The sequence below is a fragment of the Nicotiana tomentosiformis genome, chromosome 11 (genome assembly GCF_000390325.3).
Source record: "Nicotiana tomentosiformis chromosome 11, ASM39032v3, whole genome shotgun sequence".
NCBI lineage: Eukaryota > Viridiplantae > Streptophyta > Magnoliopsida > Solanales > Solanaceae > Nicotiana > Nicotiana tomentosiformis.
Window position 1 is genome coordinate 8,593,664 of NC_090822.1, and position 15,904 is coordinate 8,609,567.

The window sequence follows — 15,904 nt, forward strand, 5'->3', positions numbered from 1 at the left end:
AAGAATTATATTCAAAATAATTATTTGGAAGGATTTTTACTTAGAAAGTATTATATAAAAGAATGGTATATTGAAAGATATTTATTTGAGCAAATTGTATTTGAAAAGATTTATTGAAAGAATTATATTTGAAAAATAATTATTTGAGAAAATTATATTTGAAAGAGAGTTATCTGGTAGAACTATGTGAAATATATTTATTTGAAGGGCTTGATTTAATTGGGTGTAATTGTGTTTATTAATTGTTGAGTGATATTAATGATATTCTTGTTGTCTGTTGTGCATATTACTGGTTGTTTTATCCTGCCCTTATTATTATTTGTTCCCTGTTATTTTGTATATTATATTGCACATGTTATTAGACTAGTGAGTGTCTTGACTGTACCTCGTCTCTACTCCATTGAGGTTAGTCTTGATACTTATTGGGCACCGCTGTGGTGTGCTCACTCTACACTTCTGCACATTTTTGTGCAGAGCCATATATTAAAGACAACGGACTTGAGGAAAGTTAAAGCGGGATCGTAAGGATTCAAGGTAAAGCTGCTTGATCGTCGCAGTTCCTTGGAGTTCTTTCATTTCATTGTACTGTTAACTTGTAATCAAACAGTATTGTATATTCAGTCCTCGTGATTATTCTATGTATTCAGTTAGAGTTCGTGACTCAATACTATCAGTCTTGAGATGTTGTATATTGTAATTATTTTCGCTGTTAGTTTTGGTTACTTATTTAATTCAAAAAAAAAATGGCTTCAAAAATGAAATGAAAATCGGCTTACCTAGTCTTAGAGACTAGGTGTCATCACGACTCCTGTGGTGGAATTTTGGGTCGTGACAATTAAACTTATTTTTTCCCAACAACAGAGTTAAATTTACAATATTTGAATCTGGCCAACTTTCTTCTTGAATTTTGATAATTTAATTCCTCTAATTGTTTGTTGAGCTAAGCCGATTCGAAGACACTCTTAACATGCCACTTTGTTCGCACACCCAAAATATTCGCAGGATCTAGAAAAGCTCTGTTTGATTGCACAGAAGAAAGTACTAAAATGTGCTATGGCTTCACACATTTTCTTATCTTTGTTTTTTTGGGCAATCTTGATAGAGAATTGATACGAATAAGTAGTTGCTTTGAGAATTGTAGACATCTGAAGAAATTATTTAATAGAGCTGATTCTCTTAGAGAATCATTTCTGGTCAAATGAGAAATGATGAGTTTCAAATACACAATTTGAAATGAATCAATTCTAACTCTAATTTGCAAACTCCCATAATTTCTTAGGAGCTATAAATTGCCTTTTGCCCTACAACTTCTCAAGCTGCAATTTTGATGAATAAATCTCAATTTTTTGGTAATTCTTTTCCAGCCAAGAATGACTGAAAAAGAATAAATGCTCTTCTGGGCTGAAACAATGGAACTTCATGTCCAGCTCCTCTAACCGTTGCGAATGTGAGTCCATCATACACCTCTGTCCACCCTCCCACCTACAAAAATTGCGAAATTCATTTTCAGAGGCGAATTCAGGATCCAGAGTGTCTTTAGTACGACGAGAGTCATTTTCCATGGAGGAAAATATTGTTCTAGAAAAAAAAAATTGATTTTTGATTGGTGAATGGAAAATGTTTTCCAAAAAATAAATAAATAAAAGATCATGTATAGTACTTTCAGCAAACAAGGAGTGTTTTGATGAAATTTTTGTGTTTTAATGTCTAACAATTAGTTGAAACAAGTAATATAAAGTTTTAAGTCTACATTGTTGAAAGAAAAATGACTTCCACTCATAAGCAAGTCAAGTTGTCAACGAAAAATTAGAAAATGACTTCCTCGTAAAAAAACACACTCCTAAATTAAAGTCAGTGCGTTCAAGATAAGTTTGATCTTATTATACGTATACAATTGATTTTTTTTTTTCCGCATATGTATATATAGTATGATATAAAATCAATCTTGAACTTTAGTAGAATATTCAAAATATGTAGATTTGTGTGTTACCTGAGCTCCAGAATACCAAGGATACCATGGAGTTTTAATCTTGAGATTGAGATGACTTAAAGAGAACCTTGTGGCAGTCACTGGAACCACTGAATCTGTATCCCCACTGCATTTTTAAACTTAAACCATTATTTCCTATGCTGACTAATTTCTTCTCTGTAGTACGGGGTGTTGATAAAAACCCGAAAAATCAAACCAAACCGACCAAAAAAATCAATATTTTTTAGGTTTGGTTTGGTTTTGAATTTTAAAACCGATCAAATTTGATTTGGTTTTGGTTTTAATCAAAAAATAACCGAAAAAACCCGAACCAAACCGACTATAGAAGTAACTATTTAAATATATTATTACACCTATATATATGCATATTTTTATATAAAGTTTCTAAATGTTATGGTGCATATTAGTCGTTTGTATTTTTAGTCTAATTTTTTGCTATTACAATAATCTAATTTTTTGCCTTTACATTCTAGTTTGATTGGTAATTTTCTTTTGCTAAGTACAAGAATTTATCTCATGTTAAAAATAATTGATTTTTAATTGAGTACTTAAATTATTCATCACTATTTGATTCAATTATAATTAATATATCTTGGTAAATGATAGATTTCTTAAAGAGCAATTGATTTGATAGTGTTATGTTGAAAATGTAGTCGCCGGAATATGTGTGGTAGTGTATGTCTCATATTTAAGAAAAAACCCTATAAATAACCGAACCGACAAAAACCGAATCGATAAAAAACCGACTTAATTGGTTTGGTTTGGTTCCAACATTTTTAAGAACCGACTTACTTGATTTGGTTTCTTTTTAGGAAAAAAAACGATCCAAACCGAATCATGAACACCTCTAGTAGTATATCTATAAAACTCTTAAGAGTCTCAACTGCAACAATGTTGCACAGACTCTCCAAAATGCCGCCGCACCAGTGTCAGATCCTTTAAAATTATATTGCTTTTGGAGGATCCGACACACATCCACTGACATTTTTGGAGAATTCGAGCAACACACTCTTAACTAGGAGCATTTGTTTTACCTGAAAACCCATATTCTAATACCAGCAGCCATTAGCTTCTTATAGATTGGTAGCATTGAATCATCAGAGTCCTTCCAATTCTTTAACAATATGTCACTGTTGTCCAAAAAAGAAAAGGAAAGCTGTCAAATATCCATTTAAAGACTCCTATCTTCTCTTTTTCCACTATTCAGATGCAAATTAACTAATGCATACTTTAGTGGAAAGACAGATAGAGAGGGAGAGGAAATTAAAGCATACCAAGGACTAGTTTATAGGCATAGATCAAAGTAAAAAACTAATTGCTTTCTAAGTTCCTCCAAATTCTAGAGTCAATGAAAATAGAATGATTATGATCTTATAATATATAATAACATTTCAAAATTTTCCTATATATTGACCCAGATTTAGATGCTCAAGTCTAGAGCATTCCAAAAACTTGGAGATCCAACTACAAAAAGACAGGCAGCCTGATACAATATTACTTTGGTATCTTTCTTTCACCCTTATTTTCTTTCTTTTACTTTTATTGACATAGGGTACCAGAGATTCTTTATTTGAATCAACTTTGTTTTTACTCTTATTCGTTCTTTATCCGGAAGATGATAAAAAAATGAAAATAAAAAGAAACAAACAGGTATGAAAGCTATAATTGTAAACCACGATTGAATCTATGGAAGCATTGGTTTATACATTCCTTTTAGTCTCGATTCTAGGGATAATTTTTTTCGCTATCTTTTTTCGAGAACCGCCTAAAGTTCCAACTAAAAAGAACTAAAAAGGTGAAATAATTTTTCATTATCTCAATTGAAGTACTGAGCCTCAGTACTTCAACTAGTCTCCATGTTCCTCGAATGGAGTACACATAGTTTGAGCCGAGACTGACTGGTTCAATTGAACCCACAGAATATCCGTCCTAAATATGCTTCTTGCAACATATATAGTAGTGTGAATAAACTTATACCTTGTATGCATGAATGAGCTAGGCATATAGAAAGTGGCAAATCAGGAATTTAGAGCCAGTGAATTCAGAATGAATGTAATCTTATCTCATGTCTATATTTTGAAAGCTTTTTGCATATATATATATATATATATATATATATATATATATATCCATAATTTGAGTTGAAAGCAATATGTTGAGTTGAACTTACAGAATTCACGTTAAACCTGTGTTTGCATGTAAAAGTACAAGTACCTGCATGCAGTCCAACTGTATGAAATTCCTGTGGTATTAGCATGCATGGCTCTCTGCACATCGGCGCGATTATAGTATTTCTCTGCATAATTCTCAGTACACGGATCATAGCCCGAGAGTTTTCGATGAATAATCGTGTTCTTGAACCGAACATATTTCTGAGTTTCATTGCAAGATGGTGTGTAAATGCTGTACTGATCAATTTGACCAAATTCATGGCTCACAGCATAAGTTACTGCATTATCACATTGCTTTGAGGAATTTTCTGATGTGAAATTGCAAGAATGCATGATTTTTTTGTAAGTATTGTCTGAAATCATAGAATGGCTCCACCAGTATGTAACAGTTCCAATGCCATCATATTTGTTATCAGTAACAGCATTTCCTACCTGTGTAGATATCAAGTTTTCAGTCTGTAAAATAATTTCTCTTTAAGTGAAGGGATAAATTGCACTTTTGGTCCCTCGATTGTTGGTAAATTCTAATTTTGGTTAATGTAACAACTGGCGAAGCACGTTTAGCCTTCAATTAGTTTAAATGTGTGAGTTTGGTCCCCCTAATATAGGAAATATGTGATATTTAAACTCTTTTTAGAATTATATTACGCTCGAATATGGAGAAACGGTACTAATTTAACATAATAAATCGGTAACTAAATGGTTTAGCACTTAAAAATTCATTAAATTTGTGAAGATTCATAAGCAAAGATTAATTGAACGTTCGATATGCTTAACCAGGAGTCACCGGTAGGGGGTGTACAACCAAACTGGAAAACCGCACCAAACCGAAAAGTCAAACCAAACCGATTAAAAAATATGATTAGGTTTGGTTTGATTTGGTTTGGTATTAAGCAAAAAATCCAAACCAAACCGATATATAAATAAATAATTTTTATATATACTTTTAAGATTTTTTATAGATTTGTTTTCAAAAAATATTTAGAAATATTTGCGATTCTCTTATAGGATGTAATATTTAGTTAAATATGAAGTGCTACATATTTATTAACTTTAAATAATGGGTTGTATGGTCACTTTCTTATCAAGTGTTAGTGAAATGTGTCAATCTCTTTGTTCTTCTATATTTATATGTCAAGATCTGTTAAATTCTTATATCTTTTCGAATTTGAAATGGTATTTCAATAATTTAAAATTAAATAGGACATATCATTACATAGGTTCATATTTATTTTTATGCTTAATTATTAAATTCGATTAATCTTGAAAGTTTACATCATCCCAAAATTATTGTCAGACGATTAAAAAATAACTATCATGTGTTACTAAGAAAATTTTTCTATAAGAATATTTTAATAGATCATATATTTACTTATCAAAAATTTAATAAAGGAAGATTGAAACAATATTCATATAACAAAAAAACCCGAAAATCCAAAAAATCCGACAAAACCAAACCAGTCCAAACCGATATAGTTGGTTTGATTTGATTTTGATAAAACCGAACCAACCCTGTCCATGTACACCCCATGGTCTAAATTTAGACTTTATAGTTATAGGAGGGATAAAAGTGCAAATTTCCCTTATATGAAAGAAGATTTTTACTAATAAGATGAATTACTTACTATGATTCCTTTGAGATTGATGATTGGATGTGGAAATTTCTTGTTATAATTGACAATGGCATGTGCTAACTGGGGAACATAATGCCCTGACAAAACAAAAGAACATGGTAGCTATGTTAAATTTATTTTTGGAACTAAGAAATTAATTTTATTTTTTAAATTACCTGCATAACTCTCCCCAGAAATATAGAAATCTCTATATTTATACTGTGGAAATCTTGACATCCATCTTGTGAGGAAGATTAGTGCATCCTGAGCTGTGTCAAAACAAATGAACAGTTCTAAAAATTAAATTATGCCCAAATACCTTACTTCTTTTTTCCCCTCACTTTGTGTTTTCCTTTTCTTCAATTAATAGATTAAATTTTTTTAAGTATTGGGAGGTTTTTACAAACCACAAAATAAAATAAAAATTGTATTAAGGTTACATACAAGGATTTAAATTATATATCACGACAATGTGAAAATCATAGGCAGACCTATGTTTGGAGTAGAGGGGTCATTGGGCCGCGTTAACTTCGGTAAAAGTTCTGAATATATATACATAAACGATCATATATTTTACTTGTAACTCTTAAAATTAAAAGTCATATCGGGTAACTGGTTGGGCAGTCCGCTCGTCCTCCTCTGGTGAAAATTATTGAGAACATTACCTGTAGTCATCTTTGAGTGACATGATAGTGTACAAATTATTTTATACTGTCAGTAAATTATAAGTTAAACTATATATAATGATATACAATTTTGTAAGATCATCCTAGATGTAATTATTGAAAAATGAATATCAAGAAATGTATATGTACCTGTTCTTTTATCTCCAGAATCCTTAAGATCAGAGCTTGTATTTGTATAAGAGAACCCAACACCAGCTGGTGATTCCAGAAAGAGAATATTTGCCACTATATTTATTAAGAATTTTTCAAAGTCTTAGTTCCTTTTTTTTTTTCTTGATGTGAAAATAATATAAAAAAAGTAAAGAGAAAATAAAAAATAAAAATAGTGTTACCTTTATTCCATGAATACTTGTTCAAATAGAGAGAAGAACCAGTTTTATTTATTCTAAATGGACCTATTTCTTCTGATGCCCCATATGCTACTGATGAACAACCAGGACCTGCATGGTTCAAATTTTTAAAAATTTCTCAACAACAAAAAAAAAAAAAAAAAATTTTCAGGCTATCTAATTTTGTAGTTTTTTTTTTTTTTTGAAATTCAATAAACCTTCATGCTTATTCAAAAATATTGGTAGTACTGAATCATAGGATAACAACAACAACAATAACAACAAACTCAGTAAATTCCTGCAAGTTGAGTTTGAGAAAGGTAAGATGTACGCAGTCTTACCCTTACTGAAGCATATGATGTATTATAATATTTTATTCTTAAGATTCAGACTTTCATTAAGTGCAAACAAATAAAATTCTAGTCTTAGTTAAACGATGTCATGTCTATACATTTAAGTATTGAGTTTTAGCATCTTAGCCATTGCATTGAGACAATTGACCAACAAGACTTGTGGTGAAGTCGATAGGATTCTTCACTTTTATCCAGAGATCTTGTATTCAAACACTAAAATTAAAAATTGATGGGGAACATTTTCCTCTTTAATAAGCTTTATTCCGAACGAATCCGAATTAGTTAGGAGCGTATCGAATACCAAATGATAAGAAAACATTATTGCATTGGATAGAAGATGTAGAAAACACATGATTCTCGTAATGTCACTACACAACCTTTTAGGAACTACCATTAATGAGTTCAACATAACAAACTGCCATAACTAGTCACCTACCATCCCCTTACTATCATTTATTACTTTTTTTCTTTATTATTTTTATTTTTGCAACAGTTAGCTTCAATTATTAACTCACAGGACAATGACCTTTCCTTTCTTTTCTTTTTTTGAAATTGTTTTTTCTTTACTACTCCCTCCGTCCATTTTAATTGATTTTTTTTAAATTTTTTTTGTGGTCCATAATATTTTATTTTTTCGATATGAAGAAGAAATTAACTTCTTTTTTCTAAAACTGCTTTTGAAATAAAGATCTTAAGAGTATTTATTATATTTTCAATAAACAAATAAATGATAATATGATTAATTTTATTATTAATTAATGATAGCTCACGTAAAATTCACCAAAAAATAAATTTTCGAGTCATAGGTCAGAAACGAGAATAGTGTAACTATGACACGCCGTCGACTGTTGGCCATAATCATGGCCACCACTATTTACTACGCATGCTTCTCAACACTCAAAGCTTTAAATATTCACCATTTTAGAAGTTCTCTTTCACCCTTTTATAACTCCATGTCAATCTTTTATGGTGTTTTGTTTCATTATTTCCTCTCCCCCCCCCCCCCCCCTCTAATTATGTATAGTTCCATGTCAAGAGAGGAGTTCATACCCGGAGAAAAACATCAGACTACTAAACCTATTATTTTAACATATTGTTTGCATTAGTTTCATAGCCGACAGGGGCCGATGCACGTGACACCGCTTCGTCGGATTTTTTTTACTAAATATATGTATTAATACTGTGAGAAAACGGATAAGTAGGAAAAAAATGACACCACCTGATATAAATTGTGTCTTGGCGTGTTGGTTATGTGCTTGATTTTGCTCTAAAAGGTAGATGTTCAAACCTCAACTAACACATTTTGCAAATATTTGAGAGAGCATTTATGGTTTAAAATTATAATGAAGTTGAATTGAACTCAGGACATTTTCTAACTTCACACTTAACAAATGTACAAGTGAATAGGAAACGCAAATTGAGATACTATTTACACATGGAGGTTGAGGGTAGAACCACTACTAAAAATTCGGCAAAAACCGACCAAGGTCGACCGACCAACTTTGGTCGGTCAAAAAATCGACCAAAGTTGGTCGGTTTTTCAAAATATTTTTTTTAATTTTTTTTTTTTTTACGAAACCGACCAACTTTGGTCGGTTTTCTTTGGCGCAAAAATGCGGGAAACTATTTTTGAGTCCCGCAAAATTTATGTTTCAAGAAACCGACCAACTTTGGTCGGTTTTTTAATTAAAATAAATAAAAATTAATATTAAAAAAACCGACCAAAATTGGTCAGTTAATTCGGCGGGTCATTTAAAAAAACCGACCAACTTTGGTCGGTAATTTTACTTTTTAATAAAACCGACCAACTTTGGTCGGTTATTTTCGTGCGAAAATACAATTAAAGAGTATAAATCAAATAAAAGACAATCTTAAAATAAAATGTACCAATGGTCTAGTGGTAGAATAGTATCCTGCCACAGTACAGACCCCGGTTCGATTCCCAGATGGTGAATTTTTTTATTACATAATTAAAAAACCGACCAACTTTGGTCGTTTTTTTTTGCAATATTTTTTTTTGAATTTAATTGACCGACCAAAGTTGGTCGGTAATTTCCGACCAACTTTGGTCGGTATTCCTTTCCGACCACAAAAATACCGTCCACACGTAAATGATCGCGTTTTGATCGGTTTTTGGCCATTACCGACCAACGTTGGTCGGTATTTTTAGTCAGTTTTTACCGAATTTCTAGTAGTAAACATGTTGGGTGCCTTGCCCTTGTCTCCTTTGCCATAGACCGAAAATGACTATATATATATATAGCATTTACATTTTTTCCTTTTTTATGGTTGAGAAGATTTTTTCCCCTTATTTTGTTTACTGGGGGATCTTTTCCTGTTTGAAAAAGATTATAGGAAAAGTTGGACGTAAATGCTAGAAAATGGAAAGAGTGTAGGACAAAAATAGAGAGAAAGGTATTATACTTTTATGTTGAGTTTGGAATGTTGTCCTTGTTCGTTTATCATCAAATTGTGGGAATATAAAGACGAAAAGGCAGTAGACCTAAAGGCAGCTTTTTGAACATGTAAATACAAACAAGGAATAAAACTTAGAAGACGAAGTAATAAGAAGGAATAAAAAGTAAAGGGACAGAACGGTATCACGAGCACTTATGTATGATCTTTCCTTTTCCTTCAAATTCATTCTATTTTTCTTTTCTTCAATTTTGTATTATATATAACTGCCAAAAGTATATACTATAATATACCATAGTATATAGTTTGCCACCTTTATTCCACATGATCTGAAAGGTGACATCTGCATATTTTTGGCTTCTCGTAGTGGATTTTGCTAGTGAATAAGGCTAGTTTACTCTTGTGGTAGATCAAGAAATCTATTTATATTGTTTGGACTTTTCAAAAATATCTATATTGTATTTTTTGAAGATTTGACATGATCGAATATGACAATATCTTTGGAGAGTTCAACTAACGTAAGGTAATAAAAGTTGAATGATTATATATAAAAATCAGTTGAATTTGCTAAATCTGCTCTGGATTTGCCTCGGCAACTTATTGGTTGCCATTTCATGTTAATTGGAATTTGAGAATTAGGATGAGTGCCATTAAAGGGGTACATAAATATTGGAAGAAAATTGAAGAGAGGGACTCCCTTTTGGAAAGTATAATAAGTATTAGAGTTTCAGATCCGAGCTCTAAGAACGATAATATCATTTTGGCATAGACCTGTAAATCCTCACAGTGGATATTCTACGTAATAGTTGGGTCAGTAAATTTCGAACACCAACAATTAATCCAAAAAGAAAAAAGTTTAATAATTGCTAATTAAAGCTATGAGTAATATTTATGTTTGAACAAGCACATGTATCATGTCGTTGTCCTTATTTAATTATCATTTAACAATTATTGCTTTGACGTAAGACATACTAGATTTTAATTAGTTTTGACTAAATACCAATATTTTTGCATGGATAAACGCTAATGGTTTGTTATTTTTTCTTCAAAGAAAAGCTATGGTTCTTTTTCCTCAAGTTTCTTGCAATTATATAGGATTTCCTTGTTTTATTGCTTACCTATTATGCATTAATTAAATCTCAATTATACAAAAATTGTTTTATCCAGAATCAGTAATATATTTTTTGCCAAAAGTTATCAAATTTATTCAACTAACTATTTAAATACAAATTGCTTCAAATTATTTTCAAATTACTTTAAAATTTTGTAACATACTAAAGATAGAAAACATTTTAAGATTCTACCAATACTAATTCATTGTGTTTTGGAAGGATAACACCTCCACCAAGCTCACCTACAGTCCGCAAAGCAGAATTGGAGGTCAGAAATTTTCGCAAGGGTGTTCAAATTTGAAAGAATTAAAAAAAAGTTCCCGACAAAGAATATTCAATATATATTATACACCTTTAAAACTTAATATTTTATCTATATACATAATGTAATTTTTCAACGAAAGGTGATCAATTGACCATCCTTCGGATAATGTATCTTCGTCCCTAAAGTGTGGTCAATGGTAAAGGATGATCAGTTGAACTCCTTCACCAACAAATATTTTATTTTATTTTATATATATAATAACGAGATTTCTGATTTCGCCGCTAGCTAGGAAAGAAATATAAGAAGAAACGAAAGGAAAGTTTTTTAAAATAAATATTAGACTAACCTCCATTGAGCCAAAGAACAAGAGGTTTCTTTTCTGGTTGAGTAGTAGCTTCTGTTAACCAATAAAACAAAGCTCTTCCATGGTTTTCATTGACGGTAACGTAGCCGGAAAATTGTGAGAAAGTCACCGGAGGTTGTCCCGGAAGTGAAATTATACGATCAAATTCTTGTTCTTTTGTTAGTGCAGCTGCAACATTATTAGTGGTGATAGTTAAAGAGAGAATAATAAGTAGAAATAGGCTCAAGAAAATTGAATTATAAGCTCTTTGGGTTGCCATTGTTGCACCCTTCTACGAGGTTTTTTTCCCTTATCTCTCTCTTAAATTCCCTCCTATATGAAATTCACCTAAATAAGGTAATATATATACATTGGACTAGATGAAGCCTTTTTCTTTTCTTTTTCTTTCCTCCTTTTTTTGGACAATGATCAATTTTAGCAGAGGCTGAAATTATTTATATTCAGTAGCCGCAAAAATATATAGAATTTATATATTTTTTGCGTATAACATACAGAAATGTATATACAAAAAATATATATATTTTTTCGATTATTATTTTGAAATCAGCTATATAATATTATTTTTTTTCTTTCCTTTTTTTTTGGGGTGCGGGAGGCGGTTGAGGAAATTGCAGACCTTAAATATTTAAGTGACCTTTCTTTGTCCCCCTCCCCCCCCCCCCGGTTTTACACAAAGAGATGGGAGTTGGGACCTTTTCTTTCGAGCCGTTGTTAAATTAGAGAGTTGAGCACCCACAAGTGAAAATTTTTAGATCCGTCACGGTACAATAACAACATACCCAGTATTATCTCATATCGTGGGGTTTGGGGAGGGTAGTGTGTACACAGACCTTATCCTTACCTTGTGAGGATAGATAGATTGTTTCCAATAGACCATCGGCTCAGGAAAGTATAAATACCACCATAATGAAAATATAGACAAGAAGGGACAGTACCAAAAAGCCATATAAAAGCAGAATAAAAACAACAAGATAGTAAGGTGATTAACAATGAAAGAAAACAACGGTTAATCATAAATGCGTCAATATTACTGTTATGACCACTCCGAACTATTTACTCTATTATCCTAATCCTCGATAATCATAAATGCGTCAATACTACTATTATGACCACTCCGGACTATTTACTCTATTATCCTAATCCTCGATCTACATACCTTCCTATCAAGGGTCATGTCCTCGGTCAGCTGAAACTGCGTCATGTCTTGCCTAATCACCTCTCCCCACCTCTTCTTAGGCCTACATCTACCTCTTCGTAGACCCTCCAATGTCAACCTCACACCTCCTCCGGGGCATCTGTACTCCTCCTCCTCACATGACCAAACCACCTAAGCCGCGCTTCCCGCATCTTGTCCTCAATAGGGGCCACACCCACCTTGTCGCGAATAACCTCATTTCTAATTCTATCTAATCTAGTGTGCCCGCACATCCATCTCAACATTCTCATCTCTGCTACCTTCATCTTCTGGACATGAGCGATCTTGACTGGCCAACACACAGTCTCATACAATATCGTTGATTTGACCATCACTCTATAGAACTTATCCTTAAGTTTCGGTGGCACCTTCTTGTCACACAAAATACCGTAAGCGAGTCTCCATTTAATCCATCTCGCCCTAATACGATGTGCGACATCTTCATCAATCTCTTCACCCTGCATAATAGATCCGCCACTATAGGTAAATAATATGTATCATTGCTTTAATTTGTTAATTGTAAGGATTAATTGTGTAGTTTGACCGGATTACGTACGAGTAAGTATTTTCCTGAATAAAGAAGAGGAATATAGGTATTTAAGATGCTTCTAAAGAGTATCGTGACAAGTTCTGATCTTAACACCCCACCCCCCCCACACTAAACACCCTCCACCCCATGGCCCTCTAGCCAAAAAAGAAAAAAAAAACCCTGCCTAAACCAACCAATCCAAACGCCCACATGCACTTCTGGCTTGTAAGGAAGAGTGGTCCAATGAAATAGGAAAAGAGAAGGGCAAATGTTAAAAAGGAAGAATAGAAAGGTGTGGGGTTTTGGATTTTTAATGAATATATAGTACAAGACAAAAAAAAAGGTATTAAAAATAAAAATCCTTATCATTCTTTTCTCTTGTTGGTTAAAAAAAAAAACATGAAGATTTTCATAATTATCTATTCCTATTCCTATTCTGAATGTAAAATTCTTCTTTTGGTTTATCTATGTAGTACGTAAGACATGTCCAAATCTTGAAAATCACGGACAAATTTACAAAGGCAATAATGCTCAATTACATGATTAGACCAGCCGACTAAGAAATCCGGCAGTCAAAGTTCCTATTGAATATGATTATTTTCTACTCGTTCCGTCTCACATTATTTATCGTATTTCTCTTTTATACAATTCTTAGAAAATATTAATTAGAAAGAATTTTTGTCTATTTTACTTTTATTTATGCATTAAGATATAGTTTCTTTTCATTGAATATTTATTCTATTTATGTATCATTTTCATCTTCAAGAACAATTACTACCAATGATAAAATAAGAAAAAAAATTAATTATTTTTGTCTTAAATTCTAATATGACAAATAATTAGAGACAGCTACTTTTAGAAACCACGACAGATAATTAACTTGAGAGGGAGGAAGTAGTACTATAGTACTCCCTCTAGTCCACTTTAATTATTCTTTTAGCCGTTTTTACATATATTGAAGAATTCACCTTTTAACATTAATTAACAGTAAAATTGGTCATATTAACCTTTACTATCTTTTTATTTGTTCATTGAAAATATAACAAATACTCTGAGCTAGCTCTATACCCCAAGTACAACTTTCAAAAAAAGAAGTTAATTCCTTCTTGATATATAAAAAAATTATATATCATGGACAACAAAAAAAGGTCAAAAAATTAATTAACGTGGACCTGGACCGGAGGGAGTATATAGTTTTCCCACGGTCAAAGGTAGGGGTGTCAATGGTACGGTTCGCCCGGTTATTTTATAAAATTTATACCGTACCAATTTTTCGGTTATTCTATTATGTATAACCAAAATTAGACTTTTCGAAACCGTCCCAATGATGTCAGTTTCTCTTCGGTATTGGTACGGTTCGGTTAATTTTCGGTATTTTTAAAATATCATGTAAAAGTCATTAGTAGAATTAGAATGCAATAACATACGTGCTTTTATAGGACATTAGCAAAACACTCTAGATATTTTTACAGTTTAAAGGGTGGTGAACTAAGAAAATATAAAAGATGACTAGAGTATAGATCCTTCAACTATTCTACAACAATGTAAAAGAAACTAAACAAATACAAAGAAAATATAAATCATACGAAAGGAAATATATTCAATACATTGTAGTTTGCTTATCATAGTCGCTACAATACCTTGTGTCTTGCTAGTGAATATGCTGAAAATTTTATTTCAATATGAGTAGCATAATAGATTTGGGAATTAGGATTTTGAATTTCATTACTTGTTGGCTTGTAACTGCTTTCATAATTTCAAAGCCCAAAAAAAATTTAATGCTCTATTATTTGTAAACTTAATATAGTATATAAATATATTTTTCACATATAAATTTATTTGGTATAGTTTGGTATTTTTTCGGTTTATTTTTATAAAATAAAAAACCTACCCTAATTATCGGTACGATTATAGATTTATATGAAAATTTACGGTTTTATTAAAAGAAACCTAAAAATCGATTCGATACGGTACGATTCGATCAGTTTAGTTGGTTTTTAAATATTCATTGACACTCCTAGTCAAAGGTGTGGTGAGATGAATGTGACCATTTCACCCGCAAGAAGTCTTGGATTTGAGCATTTGGATTAATGGAGAAACTCCTTAGCGCTTTCCTTTTAATGATTAATGCATCATAAATTTGGATTAGTCTCGTCAGTGAATATCGATAATGTGATTATAAAAAATATAATATTTTCTTTTTAAATCATTAAATGTTACAAAGAGAGGGTAGGGGGTTGAGTGTGGATCATCCACCCTTTCTTAACATTCCTTTTTTGCTTAATCAATCATTATGTGAATTTTATAAACTTGATATTGTTGTGTAATTGTCAAATGAAGTGGGTAAAATCATTTACTCATTGTTGCTAAGTAGTTAGGTTAGATTAATTTTTGTAGTACCTAATAATGCATGTGGTGTGTCATTTCAAGATAAGTTTGTTATTTTACTACTATCATATTTTTTCTATTGCATTAATTATAATATACGTCAATTGTTACCAACTATTACATACCAAAAACTGATATTTCTAGATACTTTGCCATTCTCAGTTTTGTCCTACCTTTTGTTATATTGAACAGCCCAATATGGTTGTTGAGGTGAATATAGTAAATAGAAGTTTGTAGAATATATAGTTTTCCAAGATTATAAAGGTAAACATAAAATTTTATCCACCAAGTATATCCATTTCAATATATATATATATATATATATATATATATATATATATATATATATATATATATATATATATATATATATATAGAGGAAAATAGGTCACACCCATTTTGGATAAAGAGCCAGCCCCTTCACCTTAATTAAGCATGCAATTAATTAGCTTCTAATATCATTTGTCTAATTGCTATACTTCATCTTTTTAACA

The 15,904-nt window shown here is 31.5% G+C and overlaps 2 protein-coding genes across 2 annotated transcripts in view; both read right to left on the bottom strand.

The window, feature by feature from the left end:
• The window catches only part of LOC117273584 (UPF0057 membrane protein At4g30660-like), a 148,424-nt gene that overhangs the window by 61,812 nt on the left and 70,708 nt on the right, over positions 1–15,904 (bottom strand). The window lies entirely within an intron of this gene.
• Positions 1,147–11,624, bottom strand: LOC104120961 (serine carboxypeptidase 24-like). The gene is made up of 9 exons (XM_009632845.4): positions 11,281–11,624; positions 6,793–6,900; positions 6,590–6,685; positions 5,951–6,043; positions 5,787–5,872; positions 4,205–4,593; positions 3,025–3,120; positions 1,991–2,096; positions 1,147–1,482 (listed from the first exon to the last, which is right to left on the bottom strand). The coding sequence occupies exons 1-9, from the start codon at positions 11,555–11,557 to the stop codon at positions 1,339–1,341; spliced, it is 1,395 nt and encodes a 464-aa protein (XP_009631140.1). The 5' UTR covers positions 11,558–11,624; the 3' UTR covers positions 1,147–1,338.

Bases quoted from the DNA above. Each gene is read 5' to 3' on its own strand.
- LOC104120961 (XM_009632845.4), bottom strand. From the start codon at position 11,557: ATGGCAACCCAAAGAGCTTATAATTCAATTTTCTTGAGCCTATTTCTA. The intron at 4,594-5,786 runs GTAAGTAATTCA...ATATCTACACAG, and splicing joins TCAATCTCAAAGGAATCATA to GTAGGAAATGCTGTTACTGA. The intron at 1,483-1,990 runs GTAACACACAAA...CAATTTTTGTAG, and splicing joins CTTGGTATTCTGGAGCTCAG to GTGGGAGGGTGGACAGAGGT.